Genomic DNA, 19,265 nt, shown 5'->3' with positions numbered 1-19,265 from the left:
GATTCATTCGAAAGTCTTCTTCTCCCGTTGGTGCGGGATTCTTCTTCGTCAAGAAGGACGGTTCGCTTCGACCTTGCATTGACTAGAGGTTTGAACAACATTACAGTCAAGAACAAGTACCCCCTACCTCTCATTCCTGAGCTCTTTGATCTACTCAGAGGGGCGCGAATTTTCACTAAGTTAGATCTTCGGGGTGCTTACAACCTTGTCCGAATCCGCGCCGGAGATGAATGGAAGACCGCTTTTAACACTCGAGACGGTCATTATGAATACTTGGTCATGCCGTTCGGTCTCTGCAATGCTCCCGCAGTCATCCAAGAATTCGTTAATGACATCTTCCGAGACCTTCTCTACTCCTGTGTTGTGGTGTATTTAGACGACATCCTAGTTTTTTCGGTAGATTTACCGACCCACAGAAGAAGTGTCCATTTGGTTTTGCAACGTTTGAGAGAAAATCGTCTTTATGCTAAGTATGAGAAGTGTCTCTTCGAACAAACTTCTTTGCCCTTTCTTGGATACATCATTTCGGATTCTGGTCTTACGCTCCCTGTATAGGGGGTGGTCCACCAGGTCAGCTCACCCTTGGAAGGTTCGTTGTCATGGTTTTGCGGGTTCACTTTACGAGTTCCAAAGGATCTTACAGTACAATCAGGCCATGGACCCCGCTGGTACCCCGACTACTGTTCCTCCAGGAGAATCAATCTAGGATTATGTCCTTTTTGAAATCCTTGGACTCTCGTCTCTCATCTCTGCAGACCTCCGATCCTGGGAGCGCTCCGCAGCTGGCAGGTCTCCAACAGGAGCTTGCTCAGCAGCGTGACACTCAAGCCCACATCCTTAATTTCATGGTGTCCGTGGATGATCGACTTCGTGCCCTCCAGTCTTCTGTTCCGGTTTCTTCTCAGGCCTTGGCTCCTCACCCGCCGCATCGCCTGGCTAAAACCCCTCATTACAGTGGGGATCCTAAATTATGTAGAGGGTTTGTGAACCAATGCCAACTCCACTTCGAGTTGCTCCCTATGCAGTACCCTACTGACCGAGCAAAGGTGGCCTTTGTGATTTCCCACTTAGAGGGAGAGGCTTTAGCTTGCGTAAACCCCCTCTGGGAGTGAGATGACCCTCTTGTCTCTCAACTCTCCATCTTTTTAGATACTTTTCGAAAGTATTCGACGAACAGGGTCGTTTGGACTCTACCACCGAGTCTCTTTTTAACCTTCACCAGGGGGCTCTCTCTGTGGGTCAGTATGCCATTCGGTTTTGCACACTTTCGTCCGAATTAGGATGGAACAATGAGGCTTTGGTGGGAGCCTTTTGGCGAGGGCTCTCGTCTCGAATCAAGGACGAATTGGCGGGCCGGGATACTCCGACTTCCTTGGAGGATCTTATATCCCTGGCAACCCGCATAGACCTACGTTTCCAAGAGCGTACCCGAGAATCCGCTAGAGAGAGGAGAGTTCCTCGTCTTCCTTCGGCTACTCTGAGTCCGTCCCGTCTGCGTCCTGTGTCGACTTCTGCTATTTCTGTTCCGGAGCCCATGCAGGTGGATTGTCTCAAACCGGTGGAACAGCGCCAGAATGAGAGACTTGCCCAAGGTCTCTGTTTCTTTTGTGGCAGTGCGGCTCATCTTCTGCGTTCCTGTCCTTTGAGGCAGGGAAACGCCTCCACCTAGGACAGGTGAGAGAGGTCTCCCTAGGTGTCCCTGAATCCTCTCAACCTCTGACTCTTTCTGTTCTTTTGCATCTGGGTTCTAAACGTTTTTCTGATTTAGCTTATATAGATTCTAGGGTGGCCGGGAATTTCACCCAACTCGAGGCGGTCAAGAGACTTCGGATTCCGGTCCAATCTCTGGAGACTCCTCGGCAGATTGCGTCAGTCGACGGCCAGCCCTTGCGGGAGTTCGTTACTTTGGTGACCAAAAAACTGGAACTCCAAATAGGAATCTTGCATCGGGAGAAGATAGTTTTTATGTGCTGCCTTCGGTGTCCCACACAATTCTGTTTGGACTTCCTTGGTTGAGGACTCACGAACCTTATCTTGACTGGCGGTCTGGTGATATTCTGCGTTGGGAACTGATTTGCCAGAGTAACTGTCTGTGGCCAGTTCTGCTGAGGAATTCTTCTCATCCAATTTCGGTGTCCTCCAATCTACCTTCCATCTATTGGTCCTTCTTGGATGTCTTCAATAAAAAAGAAGCAGAGATCTTGCCACCGCATCGTTCATATGACTGCCCAATCGATCTTGTCTGGGGTTCTACTCCGCCCAGAGGCCGAATTTATCCGTTGTCTCCCACTGAGACGCAAGCTATGTCCGAATATGTCCGGGAGAATTTAGCTAGAGGCTTTATTCGAAAGTCCTCCTCGCCTGCAGGTGCAGGTTTTTTCTTCATCAAGAAGAAGGTTTGCTCTCTCCGTCCCTGTATTGACTACCGATGTCTTAACAATCTCACGATTAAGAACAAGTATCCGCTACCTCTTATTCCGGAGTTATTTGATCGCCTTAGGGGAGCTCGTATTTTCACGAAATTGGATCTTCGCGGGGCGTACAATCTTATCCATATTCGTTCAGGAGACGAGTGGAAGACTGCCTTTAACACCCAAGACGGTCACTATGAGTATTTAGTCATGCCTTTCGGTTTGCGTAACGCTCCTGCGGTGCTCCAGGAGTTTGTGAATGATGTTTTCTTGGATCTACTCTACTTCTGTGTGGTGGTATACTTAGACGACATTCTTGTGTTTTCCCCGGATCTTGCTTCCCACAGAAGAGACGTCCACCAAGTCTTGTCTCGTCTTAGAGAAAACCATCTTTATGCCAAACTCGAGAAGTGCATCTTTGAGCAATCTTCGTTACCGTTTCTAGGTTATATTATTTCTGACTCCGGCTTGCGAATGGATCCAGATAAAGTGTCTGCTGTGCTTGACTGGCCAGTCCCCAGGGGGTTAAGGCAATTCAACGCTTCCTTGGCTTCGCTAACTACTACCAGCAGTTTATCCCACATTTTTCCACTCTGGCTGCTTCTATTTCCGCCTTGACTCGCAAAGGATCCAACCCTCACGTCTGGACCTCTGAAGCTGAAGACGCTTTTTGGTCTTTGAAACAAGCCTTTGCCTCGGCTCCCGTGCTTCGCCGTCCTGAGATCAACAAGCCTTTCATTCTTGAGGTAGATGCCTCTGCCATAGGCGCTGGTACCGTACTTTCCCAGAGATCTTCTTCTGGACAATTGGCTGCTTGTGGTTTCTTTTCCAAGATGTTCTCCGTCTCGGAGAGGAATTACGCCATTGGCGACAAGGAACTGTTAGCCATTAAGTTGGCGCTAGAGGAGTGGCGGTATTTGTTGGAGGGAGCCGTTCATCCTATCAAGATCTACACTGACCACAAAAATTTGGAATATATCCGCTCTGCGCAAAGACTTAATCCTCTCCAAGACAGGTGGTCTTTATTCTTTGCCCATTTTGACTTTGAGCCACATTTCCGTCCTGGTGATAAGAACTGCAAAGCTGATGCTTTGTTCAGATCCTTTCTCGTAACCGACGTTGTGGAGTAACCTTCACACATCGTGGATCCCAGTAAGACCATTCTTGTAACTCCTATCAGCATGACTTCCTTGCCTCCGGGTAAAACCTTTGTTCAGGAAAACAAGAGGAGTCGAGTTTTACATTGGGGTCATGCCTCTAAGCTGGCAGGCCATGTGGGATTCAAGAAAACACTCTCTCTTATCACGCTATTATTTGTGGCCATCTCTTCTACAAGATGTCTGAAGTTTTGTAGTATCCTGTCCTTCCTGTGCAAAGACCAAGGTTCTCTTTGCCTGGATTACCTTCCGCTCCTGAATTGGCAAGAATCTTCATTGCTCATATTTTTTGGATTCACGGCTTTCCTCTACACATAGCTTCTGATAGAGGAGTTCAATTCAACGGAAATTGAGAAAATAGAAAGGAGCACTCACCATCCGAAGGATCACTCAGTCTTTATTGGGGCATAAAAGATTAGCAAGGTCTTACGGGAGAACGGAGGTGTCACGAGACGATGGCCGTTTCGCGCTGTGCGCTTCTACGGGTCTAACTTAGACCCGTAGAAGCGCACAGCGCGAAACGGCCGTCGTCTCGTGACACCTCCGTTCTCCCGTAAGACCTTGCTAATCTTTTATGCCCCAATAAAGACTGAGTGATCCTTCGGATGGTGAGTGCTCCTTTCTATTTTCTCAATTTCCTTTGGACTGTAATATTTTTTCTGAAGCACCCAAATCCTTAGGACTGGCAGAGTTCATGCAGACTGAAGTTCACCAGGTGCCTCAAGTATACCGGTTGCTGGTGCGGTTCCTTTCTTTTTTACGTACTTTTATCTTCATTGCCTTGGAGTTCAATTCACCTCTCGGTTCTGGTGGGCTCTTTGCAAACTGATAAACTGATGAATATAACTTTGGACTTCTCTTCAGCCTACCATCCTCAAACCAACGGACGAGCGGAGAGCACAATCCAGATTCTAATGACTTATCTCCGTCATTTTTCCAATGTCCATCACAACGATTGGTCTGATTTGCTTCCGTGGGCCGAGTTTGCATACAATAACCACATTAATGACTCTTCTTACAAATCACCCTTCTTCATCATTTACGGGCAACATCCTGGTATCCCTCTGCCGAAGCTTCCAACCTCGGGTGTGCCGGCGGCCGATCTTCTGTCCAAGGAGTTCTCCAGGGTCTGGCAGGAGACCAAAATCGCACTAGAACAGGCGCAGGACAGGAGTAAGAGACATGCCGACAAAAGACGCCTGGATGCTCCATTATACCAGCCCGGTGATAAAGTGTGGTTGTCGTCCAGGTTCATCCGCCTTAAGATTCCCTCGCATAAATTAGTTCCATGGTACATTGGTCCATTTGAGGTTTTGGCTCGTACCAATGATGTTGTCACAGGTTCCTTCTCCGGTATCACACAATCAACACAGCAAGAGAATAGTGAACAATTCCAGAACCTTTATTTAGGCAAAAACCCGAAAGGTCCATATAATCCACCACACTGAGGATACAACAGTCCAAAACACTAATGCAGTTCAGTAACAGGTGTAAGATTGTACTTACTTACGGGTTGGGGAATACTCGCTTGGCAGCGATATAACACACAGCAAGACATTTTCTTCAAAAGTTCAACTGGGTTTATTACTCCATAAACCCCAGTGGCAGAAAACACAAAACAACAATCTTCATAGCACGGCAAAACAAAGTAACAATATTCACAGCATGACTCTGTTCCATCAGGACTGTGACCATACACTCTTGGTTGAGTCCAATATTCAGGCTCGCTCTGGAGCCAAACACACAGTCTGGTATTACCTGCTGACTCCTTGTCAGTCTAGTGGGAAAGCTGCCCACGGGAATCACCAACTTGCCTGGGTGGCACACATTAGTTAGTCTAGACCCACTGGAGGACGGTAGCTTCCCCAAGTTTCACTGTGCGTTGCTCAGGGATCCGGTCCTACTCCCCAGGACCTCCCAACACCAGCATGTGCTTTCCAGGAACATACACCGGGACATGTGACCCACACCCTGGTCACATTATGTACCTTGTAACCACACCCCATAGGTGAGGTATATCACATGGGCTGATCACGTGATCATGACATCACTACAGGTCCTCATACTCCTACAGGAAAAAAGGTACAGTGAGTGCCCTCACCCAGTGGTGAGGTATGTGGGTAGCCAGACACTCCCATCTCTCATAGCTACCCGCAACCCGGACCCAGGTGCACTAAATGACATCTTCAGTGCTTATGTGCTCTAATGACAAGATACACCGGGTTGCATCGCAGGGAGCATCCATCCCTGTGACACATACCTCCCATTAACCACAATGCCGGACACTGTCTCACTACCACATCCATGCATACCCATGGCCTCAATATGCCTCTGTGCGTATACTGGAGAGACCATGCAGCGCCCCCTACCTGTTACAGGGGTCACTGCATCACATATCCCCTCCCTCTGTTCAAGCCCGTGGGGTTGAACATCTGTCCGACACCTGGGGACCAGAGACCTGGTACCCAAGTCACCTTGCCCTACTAGCCGAAAGGGCTCACTCAGTCGGGTTTGGGCATCCTGGTCAATCTGGCATCGCAATCCCCTTGCACCCATATAACCTGTCTGGACTGACTCTTTGTCAATACGTCCGCTACCGGGTCTCCCCCTAAGTCACTCAGCCCTGAGCTATCTGAGGAGACACTGCCTCTAACTCTTCCTTCAGGCTGGGTACTTCCACCTTTTTGTTTGTCCACATTTCGGGTTGAAAGTGGCCACCATCTTCTTCGCCTTTCTGGCAGCTGTTTATTAACTTGCAGTCTCTCAAGTCTCAGCTGCTCTACCTCCCTTAGGTATGCCATGCGATATTCCAGGAGCATGCGGATATTCCTAAGACTCTCTCTGGATCCGACAACCAGGAACGGAACCATCCCACCTTCACCCATGACCTGGACTATTCATCAGCCGGTATCCTCAGTCTCTTTAGACCGAATTTATCCACCATCTCCTGCATTAATCTCCCAAGTTTCCCAATGACTTTCGCCACCAGAACTTTGGGTACTTGGTACTGTATCTTTTACTAAGCCCAGTCGACTAAGAGCTTTCCTTTCATGCTCCAAACGTCGAACAGCTTCAGCATTCTTCAAAATGATCCTCTGTTGGTACGGAGGCAGTGTAGGTGCATATCCCTCAGGACAGCCACCCGCTAAACTGTGACTTCCCTTGTCGACAGTATGACCAATTTCCGAGTCTCAGGCGCCCAGTGCACACTACACGCCTCTACTGCCTTTCTAAAGGCCTCATGCACACCCTTCCTGGCGCATGCTTCTCGCATGTCTTCGGGTATCTCCACCACACACTTGAAGAATGAGGTCTCATTTTCTTCACGAACAGATGGCTCCTGGTTTACCTCCGAAACTTCCATCAAGACATCTGTCACGACCGGGCGACTGTCTTGTTCTGCCTTTAGCGCGAGCTCTTCCTCAGTTTTACACTTCTCAACATCCTTTGCCAAGATGGGCATCGGCAGCTCCGCCTTGTTATCACTCGGGGTTGACAGCTGTACATCTCGGACTCGTAACTTCTCCTCTGGCAGAAGATTTCTTACTGCTTCTCGTAGCACTACCACATTTTCATCTAAGGCCTTATTCTCACTGTGCCACGCTGTCAGGTGACTTCTGAGCTCAGAGACGTACTTCTCCAGCTCACCCAACCTGTGCTCCGCTATTTGTCTCATGGCCTTTTCTCGTTCAACATGCCCTTTTAGTGTTTTTATTTCGGCCTGTAGATCTGCCACCTTTTCCTTCTCATGAGATAATCCTTTAGCGAGTTCCTGGAACCCCTGTGCTTCCTTCGCTACAAACCAGGCCCTGACTGCTGAGAGCTCGGACTCCAGGTAACGCACCTGATCCAGCTGCCCGGAGTTGATGACTTCTATCTCAGGGACATTATCTTTGTTGGCACCTGTCCCTGTCTCCTCTTTAACACTCTTCTCCGAGGGTACAATTTGTTCAGCCCCTTTTCCTCTTTTACAACTCCGGCGACGGGAGGAAGTTTTGTTATTTATGCCAGAGTCAGTCTTACTGCCCTCTTTTCCGCTTTCCTCACCGTCTGAATGGGAGTCACCACCACCCGATCGGTCATCCGGGAACCAGCCGTCCCCATCTAAACATGTCACATTTTCTGGAATGGCTGCCACCGCTTTCATGACTTCAGCCTGTGGAGCCCTGTCGTTTCTCTGTGTAAGTACCTCTGATAGCACAGCGTCATACTCCGCTCTAGCGCTTGTTACTGGCCATGACATGTCACAGTCACCCCCAGAGCCAGTCTCACCCCCCACAACATGGTGAACCTTCCCACTGTTCCCTAACCGGGTGTCAGCTTCTGGGGCTTTATTAACCAGGTCACTTACAGTCTTCTTGGGGTAGACATCAGGTGACATGTCCGTAAGTTGGGCAAACGCTCCCTCCCCACTGGTCAACCCGACATCTGAGCCTTCAACTTTGGGAGGAATACATGTTTTAAAGTACGCAACCCCACCATCTGAGAGCCCTCCATTCACCTGTTGTAAAGAACTCCCTTCTCCCACAAGTCTGTGAAGAACTTAGAGTCCCGGCCAGTTATCACTGGGCAGGGTAAGGTTGAGACTACGGCCACATCATGGATTGCATGGTCCTTGGCCGTCTCTAGGACCACCCTGACTACTGGAAAACCCTTAGTGTGCCCATGGATGCAGGTGACCTTGACCTTCCTACCGGGTATTTCGAGTCCCTCTGGTGCAACCCTCAGTAGATTCACCGGGCCCCCAGAATCAACCAGTCCATACATTTCCATCTCATGCATCCGTAGGACACACCCCCGTAAACTTTCACCAGGCGGATAGTTCACAGAGCATACCGGACACACATAACTTACAGGCCCCGGGCACTAATTTGTCTGCGGTACCTCTTTGGGATGCTCCTGCCCCTTTTGGGAAACCACCATTTCCCGAGATTCCACCTCTTTTTTGGCTACTACCCTTCTTCGGGTTACCGCCCCTATTTGGGACTCCACCCCCTTTTGGGCAATCATCCCCATTTGGGTCACCGCCCACTTTTATGGACACCACCCCTTTTAGGGACACCACCTCGTGGACTCCCACGGTACTCTTAAGCACCAGTTCGCACTGTATACACACTATGTCCCTGGGCTTGCACTGGCCCTTTAAGAGTCTGCACGACTTGAGGAAAAGGGAAAAAAAATAATTTTTTTTTTCTTTATATGTTTCTTCACCAGCTCCTGCTGGTACTGCCGCAGCTCCCGCTGCAGTCACATACAACTGGCACCTCCGGGTGCTGACCACAAGCCGCTACTGCTGCCACTGCAGGCCTGGCTGCTGCGGAAACTCTTGCTGCAACCACGGCTACACTCCACAAGGCTCTACCGCAGACTTCGTGGACCCGCCGAATTACAGCAATTAACTCCACGTGTGCGTGCTGGATCGTTGCCCGCTTCGAGCACCATATGTAAGAGTGTACTTACTTACGGGTTGGGGAATACTCGCTTGGCAGCGATATAACACACAGCAAGACGTTTTCTTCAAAAGTTCAACTGGGTTTATTACTCCATAAACCCCAGTGGCAGAAAACACAAAACAACAATCTTCATAGCACGGCAAAACAAAGTAACAATATTCACAGCATGACTCTGTTCCATCAGGACTGTGACCATACACTCTTGGTTGAGTCCAATATTCAGGCTCGCTCTGGAGCCAAACACACAGTCTGGTATTACCTGCTGACTCCTTGTCAGTCTAGTGGGAAAGCTGCCCACGGGAATCACCAACTTGCCTGGGTGGCACACATTAGTTAGTCCAGACCCACCGGAGGACGGTAGCTTCCCCGAGTTTCACTGTGCATTGCTCAGGGATCCCGTCCTACTCCCCAGGACCTCCCAACGCCAGCATGTGCTTTCCAGGAACATACACCGGGACATGTGACCCACACCCTGGTCACATTATGTACCTTGTAACCACACCCCATAGGTGAGGTATATCACATGGGCTGATCACGTGATCATGACATCACTACAGGTCCTCATACTCCTACAGGAAAAAAGGTACAGTGAGTGCTCTCACCCAGTGGTGAGGAATGTGAGTAGCCAGACCCTCCCATCTCTCATAGCTACCCGCAACCCGGACCCAGGTGCACTAAATTACATCTTCAGTGCTTATGTGCTCTAATGACAAGATACACCGGGTTGCATCGCAGGGAGCATCCATCCCTGTGACACATACCTCCCATTAACCACAATGCCGGACACTGTCTCACTACCACATCCATGCATACCCATGGCCTCAATATGCCTCCATGCGTATACTGGAGAGACCATGCAGCGCCCCCTACCTGTTACAGGGGTCACTGCATCACACAGGATAAAAGTCCAACAATCCAGCACAGAGGATAAAATATGGTCCATACACTTCCCCTTCTCTCTGACGTGCTGTGTTCACTTCATAGTTCCAAACAAAACTGATCTGTGTCTCACCTCCCTATTCACAGGTTAGGGGGGTGGGTCACAGGGGATCAATGTATCAACAAGCTAGGTCAACATGTCATTAGCATATTAGCAAACAACATTATTCACTGACCCTGTGGAGAGGTAACAATACAGAACTGTGGGGAGAATATCAGATGGCATATAACAACTCAACACCATGAAAATAAGTAAAATAGAAATATACACAAAATGATACCCACATAGCATATCACACCATCACAGATGTTGTCTACAAACTGAAACTACCTGCTTCAATTCGCATTCCCAATTCTTTTCATGTCTCCCTTCTGAAACCTGTCATTTTCAATCAATTCCATGCTTCTCCTGGTCAATCACCTCTGCCAGTTTCCGCTCAAGATGCCCTTGAAGTTAAAGATATTCTTGCCATGAAAAAGTCTAGAGGTAAAACTTTCTTTTTGGTCGATTGGAAGGGTTTTGTTCCGAGGAGAGGTCTTGGGAACCCCGTGAAAATATACAGGCTCCTCAGATTTTGGCCAGATTTCTTTCTGGTCTTAGAAGGAGGGGGTGTAAGGGGAGGAGTACTGTCATGGCGCCACCTGCCGCTCCTGCCTCCACGCCTGCCGCTCACTCTGCTCGCCTACATACTTACCCATCCCGGCGAGCTCCAGCGGTGTGCGCGTGCCTTCCAGTCTCTTCTTCTACAAACTCGCCGCCGGTCCCCGGCTCTCGTCGGGTGCGCGTGCGCACCTCTCACTCCAACTCCATCTGCGCACGCGCACTTCCTCTCTGGTCTGCAGACGCTCCGTTCCTCCTCTCTATGACTCTGGAGGATCTTTACCCGGAAGTTCTGCAGCACTCGGTCTATTTAAGGTGACTCCTTTCTCTGCTCCGTGCCTGATTGTCAATTGCTTTTTCATGTGACCCAGGTCCCTCCTTGCCCTGTCTTCGCCATAGCCAGTCTGTCCTATGTCTCCGCCATAGCCAGTCTGTCCTGTGTCTCCGCCATAGCCAGTCTGTCCTGTGTCTCTGCCATAGCCAGTCTGTCCTGTGTCTCCGCCATAGCCAGTCTGTTCTGTGTCTCCGCCATAGCCAGACAGTCCAGTGTCTCCGCCTTAGTCTGCCTTTCCTGTGTCCCCGCCGGTCCAGCTTCCTTTCCGCTCCTACGTTCTGTCCCCGGGTATCAGCTTCTGTGGCAATAGCCTCCTTCGGGCCTGCCCCTAACGCTCCCTTGTATAGGGGGTGGTCCACCAGGTCAGCTCACTCTTGGGAGGTTCGTTGTTGTGGTTCTACGGGTTCACTTTAGAAGTTCCAAAGGATGTTACAGGATCATTCACAGATCCACAATGAACTTCTGGAGTGTGTTTGCTGCACTGAAAGTAAAGGGGCCGAATAATATTGCACGCCCCACTTTTCAGTTTTTGAATTTCCACAAAAATTTAAAATAACCAATAAATTTAGTTCCACTTCACAATTGTGTTCCACTTGTTATTGATTCTTCACCAAAAATTTACATTTGGTATCTTTGTGTTTGAAGCATGATATGTGGGAAAAGGTTGAAAAGTTCAAGGGGGCCGAATACTTTCGCAAAGGCACTGTATATACCTTTGTGTGTTTTTCATATGTTTGTTTGAAATTTTGAAAAAAAAAGGTTTTTTGGTGCTTTCTACAAAAAATTATAATTAAAATGTACATTATTCATATCTTAATTTGCAATTTTGAAATAAACTTGTAAAAGTTATTTATGTGAGTTTCTCCATATGATTTGCACGAGGGCCTAAAAGGCCCCCATTACGTAAGAGTGTAGATTTGTGACGTTACGAATTCTAGGGTTAATAACCTTATTGACAGCATGCCAAGTCTTGTAAGTGTGGACATTTCTGAGCATGACACTCAAACTCAATACTGAATAAATAGAGATGTTTTGAAAATGTTCTATTTCTTCATCATTCTATTTTTTCTTCATTCACACATCATTGACATGCCAATCAAGCCTGTGATTTACTTAATTCTGTGAATTTTCTTGTGCTTCTTGCTTGTATTGCAATTTAAAAGTTGAGAAATCCAAGAACAAACTCAAAACTGCTGTAGAAAAAGAAGTATTCTCTTAGTGTCTTTGGGAACTAATGTACTTTTACATGATTTACTGAAGAAAGGTTGTGTTCCCTCCAGAGATGAATTAGGGATAATATTAATATCTCTACACTCAATCCTCTCCACTTTCATAAATTCTCAGTTCTTGTTAAAACGACTGCCATGGATTCAGACTTAAATAAACAATTAACAAAATGTGAAACCTTAATGGCTTTGACCAAGCCCCAGAAGAAAGTTGTTGCAACTTTGTATAAAACAAATAGTATCCCTCAGTTTATCCAGTAAACTTCCTTTTCTGATCAAGTGGGAAGTGGATCTTAAGAAATCTTTCTCATCCTCAGAAACTGATCATATTCATCTTGCACCTATACTTTCTTCTAAGTTTATTCGAGTACAAGAAAGTGATTATAAAATTCTCTTGAGATGGCACTTCACTCCAGCAATTCTGCACCGCTTTGATAAAGATTTACAGCCCTAACTGTTGGAGGTGTCTTTCTGAGGTTGGCACCTTTTATCATTTATATTTATTTTATGGACTTGCTCAAAAATTGTGCCATATTGGCTAGAGGTTATTTGCATCATAAATCAAATCCTTAAAACACATTTGACTGCATCTAAACAAATTTGCCTCTTGTATGTTTTCCCAGCCCAAATCCCAAAAGATAAGCTAAGCCTCTTCAGACACCTTCCTGCCTCAGCTGGAATTCTGAATCCCCTTCCACTATCCTTCACTGGATAACAAAAGTTGAACAGATCTACAAACTGGAAGAGCTGGCATGTTGGAAACATGGAAAACACTTGAGCTTCATAGACACATGGTCTCCCTGGCGTAATATGCAAACGTCACTTTTAGGGCTCCTTCTCACTTGCGAGAAATATGTCTGAGTCTCGCAGGTTAAAACCCTGCTCTGGCGCCGGCACTCCAGAGCGGAGCGTGCGGCCGCACAGCAATACATGGAGCTGCACGTTCCGCTCTGGAGTGCCGGAGCCAGAGCAGGGTTTGAACCTGCAAGACTCGGACGTATTTCTCGCAAGTGAGAAGGAGCCCTTAGGTCGACTCTCTGGAATGATCTAATGTCTGGATGAGAAACTCCATGATATCCTATACGTTCATTTTACCTTCCATATTATGATCCACTTTGGCGGACCACCTTCCTATTTCAGCACTTGTCAGATTTTCCCTTACACTTCCCTTCTTCCATCCCTTCTCTCTAATGTTCTATGTTTTCTGTCCCAATTTTCCTTTTCCTTTCTTCCTCAAACAAAATATACTGACTATTGTCTGATTTAGACTGTTATCTTGTTTGGGTTCTTATCCTCTCATATCAGGTTGTGCTTTGCATAGTTATTTCCATGTTTTGATATCCCAATCATTTTATGTCTTAACCTTTATTATTATATTTGTACATGGATATTTTGTCTTGTATCTGTTTAAAAGAAAAAAAATGAGTATTCAGTTGTGTTAGGCTTAAAAGTAAAATTACAAGAGGAAATATTTACCTGTTCACAGGTTTCACGGCACATTAGTTCTTTTGCCTGATAGCAGCATGATGCATCTACAGATAGAAAAAAAAAAAGAATGGTTAAGCTGTCAGGTTTGTATTGAGACTACATTAAGGGTATGTGCACATGTTGCGGATTTCTTGCAGAAATTTCCTGAAGAAAACCGGAAATTTTCTGCAAGAAATCCGCATTTTTTTTTTTGCGGTTTTTTTCCGTTTTTTTCGCGTTTTTTTAGCATTCTGCAAGCGTAATTAGCTTGCAGAATGCTAAAGTTTTCCAAGCGATATGTAGCATCGCTTGGAAAACTGACTGACAGGTTGGTCACACTTGTCAAACATAGCGTTTGACAAGTGTGACCAACTTTTTACTATAGATGCAGCTTATGCAGCATCTATAGTAAAAGATAGAATGTTTAAAAATAATAAAAAAAATAAAAAAATGCTTATACTCACCCAGACATCTCCTCATCGGCGTCCGTTCCTCTTCCTATAGCTAGTGTGTGCGCGCAGGACCTTCCGTGACGTCACGGTCACGTGAGCGGTCACATGACCGCTCACGACCAATCACAGGACAGTGACGTCATCGGCAGGTCTTTCACCGCACACCAGCTACAGGAACCGAAGCGACAGCGTGCAGTGGAGGCGGGAAGACATCGAGGGTGAGTATAGGACTGTTTTTTATTTTAATTCTTATTTTTTGACCACTTATATGGTGCCCAGTGCGTGGAGGAGAGTCTCCTCTCCTCCACCCTGGGTACCAACCGCACATAATCTGCTTACTTCCCGCATCGTGGGCACAGCCCCGTGCGGGAAGTAAGCAGATCAATGGACCCCTAGGTGTGCGGAATCCCCTGCAATTCCGCATTTTAATGAAAATGTTGCTTTTTTTTCCGCGATGCGATTTTTTCGCGGAAAAAAAGGCTACATTTGCACAAAAAATGCGGAATACACTTAAAATAATAGGAGGCATATGTAAGCGTTTTTTTCGCGTTTTTATCACGTTTTTATAGCGAAAAAACGTGAAAAAAACGCGAAAAAAACTTAACGTGTGCACATGGCCTTATAGCTGAAAAACGCGAAAAAAACGCGAAAAATACTTAACGTGTGCACATGGCCTAAAAGCTGCTGCGAGATGGGAGGGAGCAGGAGAGAATTAGCATGACTCAATGATAAGACAGGCATTAGGGTATCTGGCCAAAGTATTGTAACAGATCCCAGATCGGCCCTAGTAAAGCCTAGGTAAAAGTCAGCTGATCATTAACGGGGCCGTCTGTCACTTTTACAATGATGATCATATCTGTCAGGTTAAAAGGGAACCAGACAGAGGATCCATGCTACACGATCCACGGGCAGCATGTATCAGAGTCTGGCAGCATAGACCCGCCTGTCTGACTAGCATCCAGTTCCTGGTGACTTAAGGTTTTTCTCTAAAATGCTGCAGCGCCTGGCTCAGATCATGCAGCCAGTGTCTGATACATGCTGCCTGTGGATTGAGCAGCATGCATCAGCTGTCAGGCTCTCTTTAAACGATTTAATAAAACTTTTGCACATCTTTATGATGCATTTATTAAAATGAGACTGATTTTCTTAAAAACACAATGAAAACAAAATTATACTGAAGGAAAAACTATATTTTTACTTACGGTATACCACAAGTTATTTTTCTTAGCTGAATAGTAAAAAAATACATGGGATTTTCAAAATGATGACCAAGGACTTTTGGCAGTTCAATGACACCCAGTCTCAGCACTTCCTTAACTTCATTTTTTGCTATGTCCTTTACTTTTTCTGGACTAACAAAACCATGTGAACTTGACCTAATTAGAATTTTCAAGTCACAATTTTGCTCCATGGATAACTTTGCATTCAAGGTTACATCTGACCATTTTACAGAATTGTTTAAAAAGTCATAGATATATCTATTGAAGACTCTACAACAATAGTAACATTTGTCCCAGTGTTTTGGATCATCGTGTGCAAATTTTCTAAGAATATTCTTTAACTCCTTTCACCCCGCCATGTGGTTTGCACGTTAATGACCAGGCCGATTTTCACAATTCTGACCACTGTCACTTTAGGCTATGTGCACACGCTGCGGATTTTGCTGCGGAACCGCAGCGTTTCCGCAGCTGCAGGTCTGCAGTGTTTTCCCATGAGTTTACAGTACAATGTAAACCTATGGGAAATGAAATCCGCAGTGCACATGCTGCGGAAAAAAACGTGCGGAAACGCAGCGGGGTTTATATTCCGCAGCATGTCAATTCTATTCCAATAGAAATCTGCAGGTGAAAACCCGCAGAAGAAACCGCAATAGAAACCGCGATAAATCCGCAGTAAAAACCGCAGTGGTTTTGCACTGCGGATTTATCAAATCCAATGCGGAAAATTCCGCAATGGAATCCGCAGTGTGTGCACAAGCCCTTTTGTGGTAATAACTCTGGAACGCTTCAACAGATCCTGGTGATTCTGAGAATGTTTTTTCGTGACATATTGTACTTTATGATAGTGGTAACATTTCTTCGATATAACTTGCATTCATTTGTGAAAAAAAAACGTAAATTTGGTGAAAAAACTGGAAAATGTTGCAATTCTGAAACTTACAAAAGGGTTAAGGGAATAAGAATTATAAGTTAAGGACCAGGCCTTAATTTTGAAATCTAACCACTGTCACTTTATGTGGTTATAACTCTGGAATGCTTCAACGGATCCCGGTGATTCTGAGAGTGATTTTTCATGACATATTGTACTTTATGATAGTGGTAAAATGTCTCCAAAATTTCTTGCATTCATTTGTGAAAAAAAAATATAAATTTTCAAACTTTTAAGTTTTATGCCCTAAATCAGAGCGTTATGTCACACAATATAGTTAATAAATAACATTTCCCACATGTCTACTTAACATCAGCACAATTTTTTAATCATAATTTTTTTGTCAGGAAGTTGTATAGAAAAGGGGAAGACAAAAAACGCAATAGGGTCTTAACCACGTTACCAGAGTAGATACACCAAGAATGGCGGCTGCTGCAGATCCACAGGTCGATCCACGACCTGATGTAGTTATATGTTCAGTAGGAATTTGTGGAACAACTCCACGCTGCCGTAAGGATAAATTCCAGGAAATTACCAATTGATTCACCTGCATGGAGAGCTCCTTTGACCACATGTTTACTTCACAGCAAAACCTTCCAAATGCAAGCACCACACCTCAAATCAACTCCAGGCCTTTTATCTGCTTAATTGAGAATTACATAACGAAGGGAATGCCCACACCTGTCCATGAAATAGCCTTGGAGTCAATTGTCCAATTACTTTTGGTCCCTTTAAAAACAGGGTGGCACATGTTAAGGAGCTGAAACTCCTAAACCCTTCATCCAATTTTAATGTGGATACCCTCAAATGAAAGCTGAAAGTCTGAACTTCAACTGCATCTGAATTGTTTTGTTTAAAATTCATTGTGGTAATGTCTAGAACTAAAATTAGAAAAATGTTGTCTCTGTCCAAAAATATATGGACGTAACTGTAAATCTGGTATCGCTGTAATCGCACCAACCTGAAGAATAAAGATGCCTAATCACTTATACTGAACGCGGAATGGCGTAAAAAATAAAACCATTTCTTCCCATGCTGTTGATTTTTTTCATTCTGCCTCCCAAAGATCGCAGTAAGACTCGGCGCACATTTATCCTGCGAACCAATTAGCAGCAAGGTAGTACTGTTAAATAAAAAATAACTTTTAATAAATATCTTAAAAGAGGACTATAGCCCCAATGAACACCGAAAGAAAAATACAAACAAAAAACCACACACAGTATCACATATAAAGCCAGACGCTCCTGTCTAGCGCTGTAGTCCTTATAGCATGGTGCCAAACTTTTTCTTATTACACCATAATGACAATACCCTATCACAATACTGCACAGTTGTTACTGCCCAAAATACTATATGTGCGCAAAAACCAGCATATTTATAACAATCAAGGGTATAAACAGGAATGGTCTCACCAAACTCCAGGGACCTTCCTTACAGCGTCATCCCATGCATCCGATGTTTATCCTGCGCTCTACACTGAGTGTTTACATCGGGGTTCCTGTGTAAATATCTGAAATACATGATTCAGACAGAACTGGCTCATTTCCTATATGAGGCAGATGGAGGCACTGTGAACGCCATAGGATCTGTGATCCGGCGGTGTCCGTCTTTTTAGGCATGCATAAAAAATTAAGTCCACCATAGTTTTGAGTACCTCTGAAAGGAAGGACACAGCTTAACAGAGGCCAGACAGAGTCCAGAGTAACTCTGCTGCCTCATTATAGTGATTGGATCAATCGGGGGTTTCATTTGTCATGTCACTTGGAGATTTAGATGGAAACCCCAAAGTAAGTGCTCAGCATAGAGTGGCGGATAAATGTGATCCAAAATGTTATGAAATATGTTTCTAATAAAAGCTTCAACTCAATCCACAAAAAAAGAAAGTCCCCACTCAGGTACATCATGTTAAAGGAAATATAGGAGGCTTCCACATTACTGGTAGCACAAAGGCTTGGAAAAGCAAAATGGCTAATTGCCTCCAAAAAGAAATTCAGCGAATTCTGCACTACTAAATCCAAATGCCGCCATCCCTTCTGAGCCCCAGTGTGCATAAACCACCTTTTTGTTCACATTTGGCAGGGGTATAATTTCCAAAATGGGGTCATTTGGGAGGGGGGATTCTGCTCTCTAGCACTTAGGGGGCTCTGTATATGGAGTCCGCAAACTATTCTAGGAACATCTGTGCACCAGGAGGCAAATAGCGCTCCATCCCTACCGAGACTCTCCGTATGGCTAAGCAGTTCTGTACAGCCACATATATTGTATTTCTATAATCAGCAGAAATTGTGGCACAAATTCTGGTTCCAATTTTACCCACTTCTTGTGTGAAAATGTGAAATCTACATTTTTGTGGTAAAAATGTAATTATTTTTTCTTCACTGCCTAACAGTATAAAATTCTGTCACCCAACGATGGTGTCAAAATGATCACTACACTCCTAGATTAATTCATCAAGAGGTGTATTTTGCAAAATGGGGTCACTTATGAGGAGTCCTGCTGTTCTGGCACCTCAGGGGCTCTCCCAGTGGGTCATGGCACCCTCAAATCATAATAGTAAAATCTTCACTATAATATGGCACACTCAGGGGAAATTGCACAACACATTTTGGGGATCATTTTTTCCTGATGCCCTTAAGAAAATAAAAAATTTGGGGCTAAAAGAAACATTTTATGGGAAAGTGTGATTTTTTTTTATTATCTTAGCTCTTCCGGACCTTCCTGGTGGACCAATAGGAGCTGCTACAGGACCTGAGCATGTGACCTCCAACCTCCAATGAGAGATCTTCCCTTGGGCATGCTCAGAAGGAGAAAAGCGGGACTTAAGGTACCTTCACACGAAGCGACGCTGCAGCGATAGCGACAACGATGTCGATCGCTGCAGCGTCGCTGTTTGGTCGCTGGAGAGCTGTCACACAGACCGCTCTCCAGCGATCAACTATGCCGAGGTCCCCTGGTAACCAGGGTAAACATCGGGTAACTAAGCGCAGGGCCGCGCTTAGTAACCCGATGTTTACCCTGGTTACCAGCGTAAAATCTAAAAAAAACAAACAGCACATACTTACATTCACGTCCCCCTG

The 19,265-nt window shown here is 45.6% G+C and overlaps 1 protein-coding gene across 4 annotated transcripts in view; it reads right to left on the bottom strand.

Moving 5' to 3' along the window:
* Nucleotides 1-19,265, bottom strand: part of RECK (reversion inducing cysteine rich protein with kazal motifs) — a 1,181,658-nt gene that overhangs the window by 1,002,863 nt on the left and 159,530 nt on the right. For all 4 annotated transcript variants that reach the window (XM_077269439.1, XM_077269433.1, XM_077269437.1 and 1 more), the window contains exon 2: nucleotides 13,598-13,653. In XM_077269439.1, coding sequence (XP_077125554.1) covers nucleotides 13,598-13,653 — 56 coding nt within the window. The remainder of the gene's footprint in view (nucleotides 1-13,597; nucleotides 13,654-19,265) is intronic.

This window comes from Ranitomeya variabilis, chromosome 6, assembly GCF_051348905.1.
Source record: "Ranitomeya variabilis isolate aRanVar5 chromosome 6, aRanVar5.hap1, whole genome shotgun sequence".
Classification (NCBI taxonomy): domain Eukaryota; kingdom Metazoa; phylum Chordata; class Amphibia; order Anura; family Dendrobatidae; genus Ranitomeya; species Ranitomeya variabilis.
This window is presented reverse-complemented; position numbering and strand designations above follow the sequence as displayed.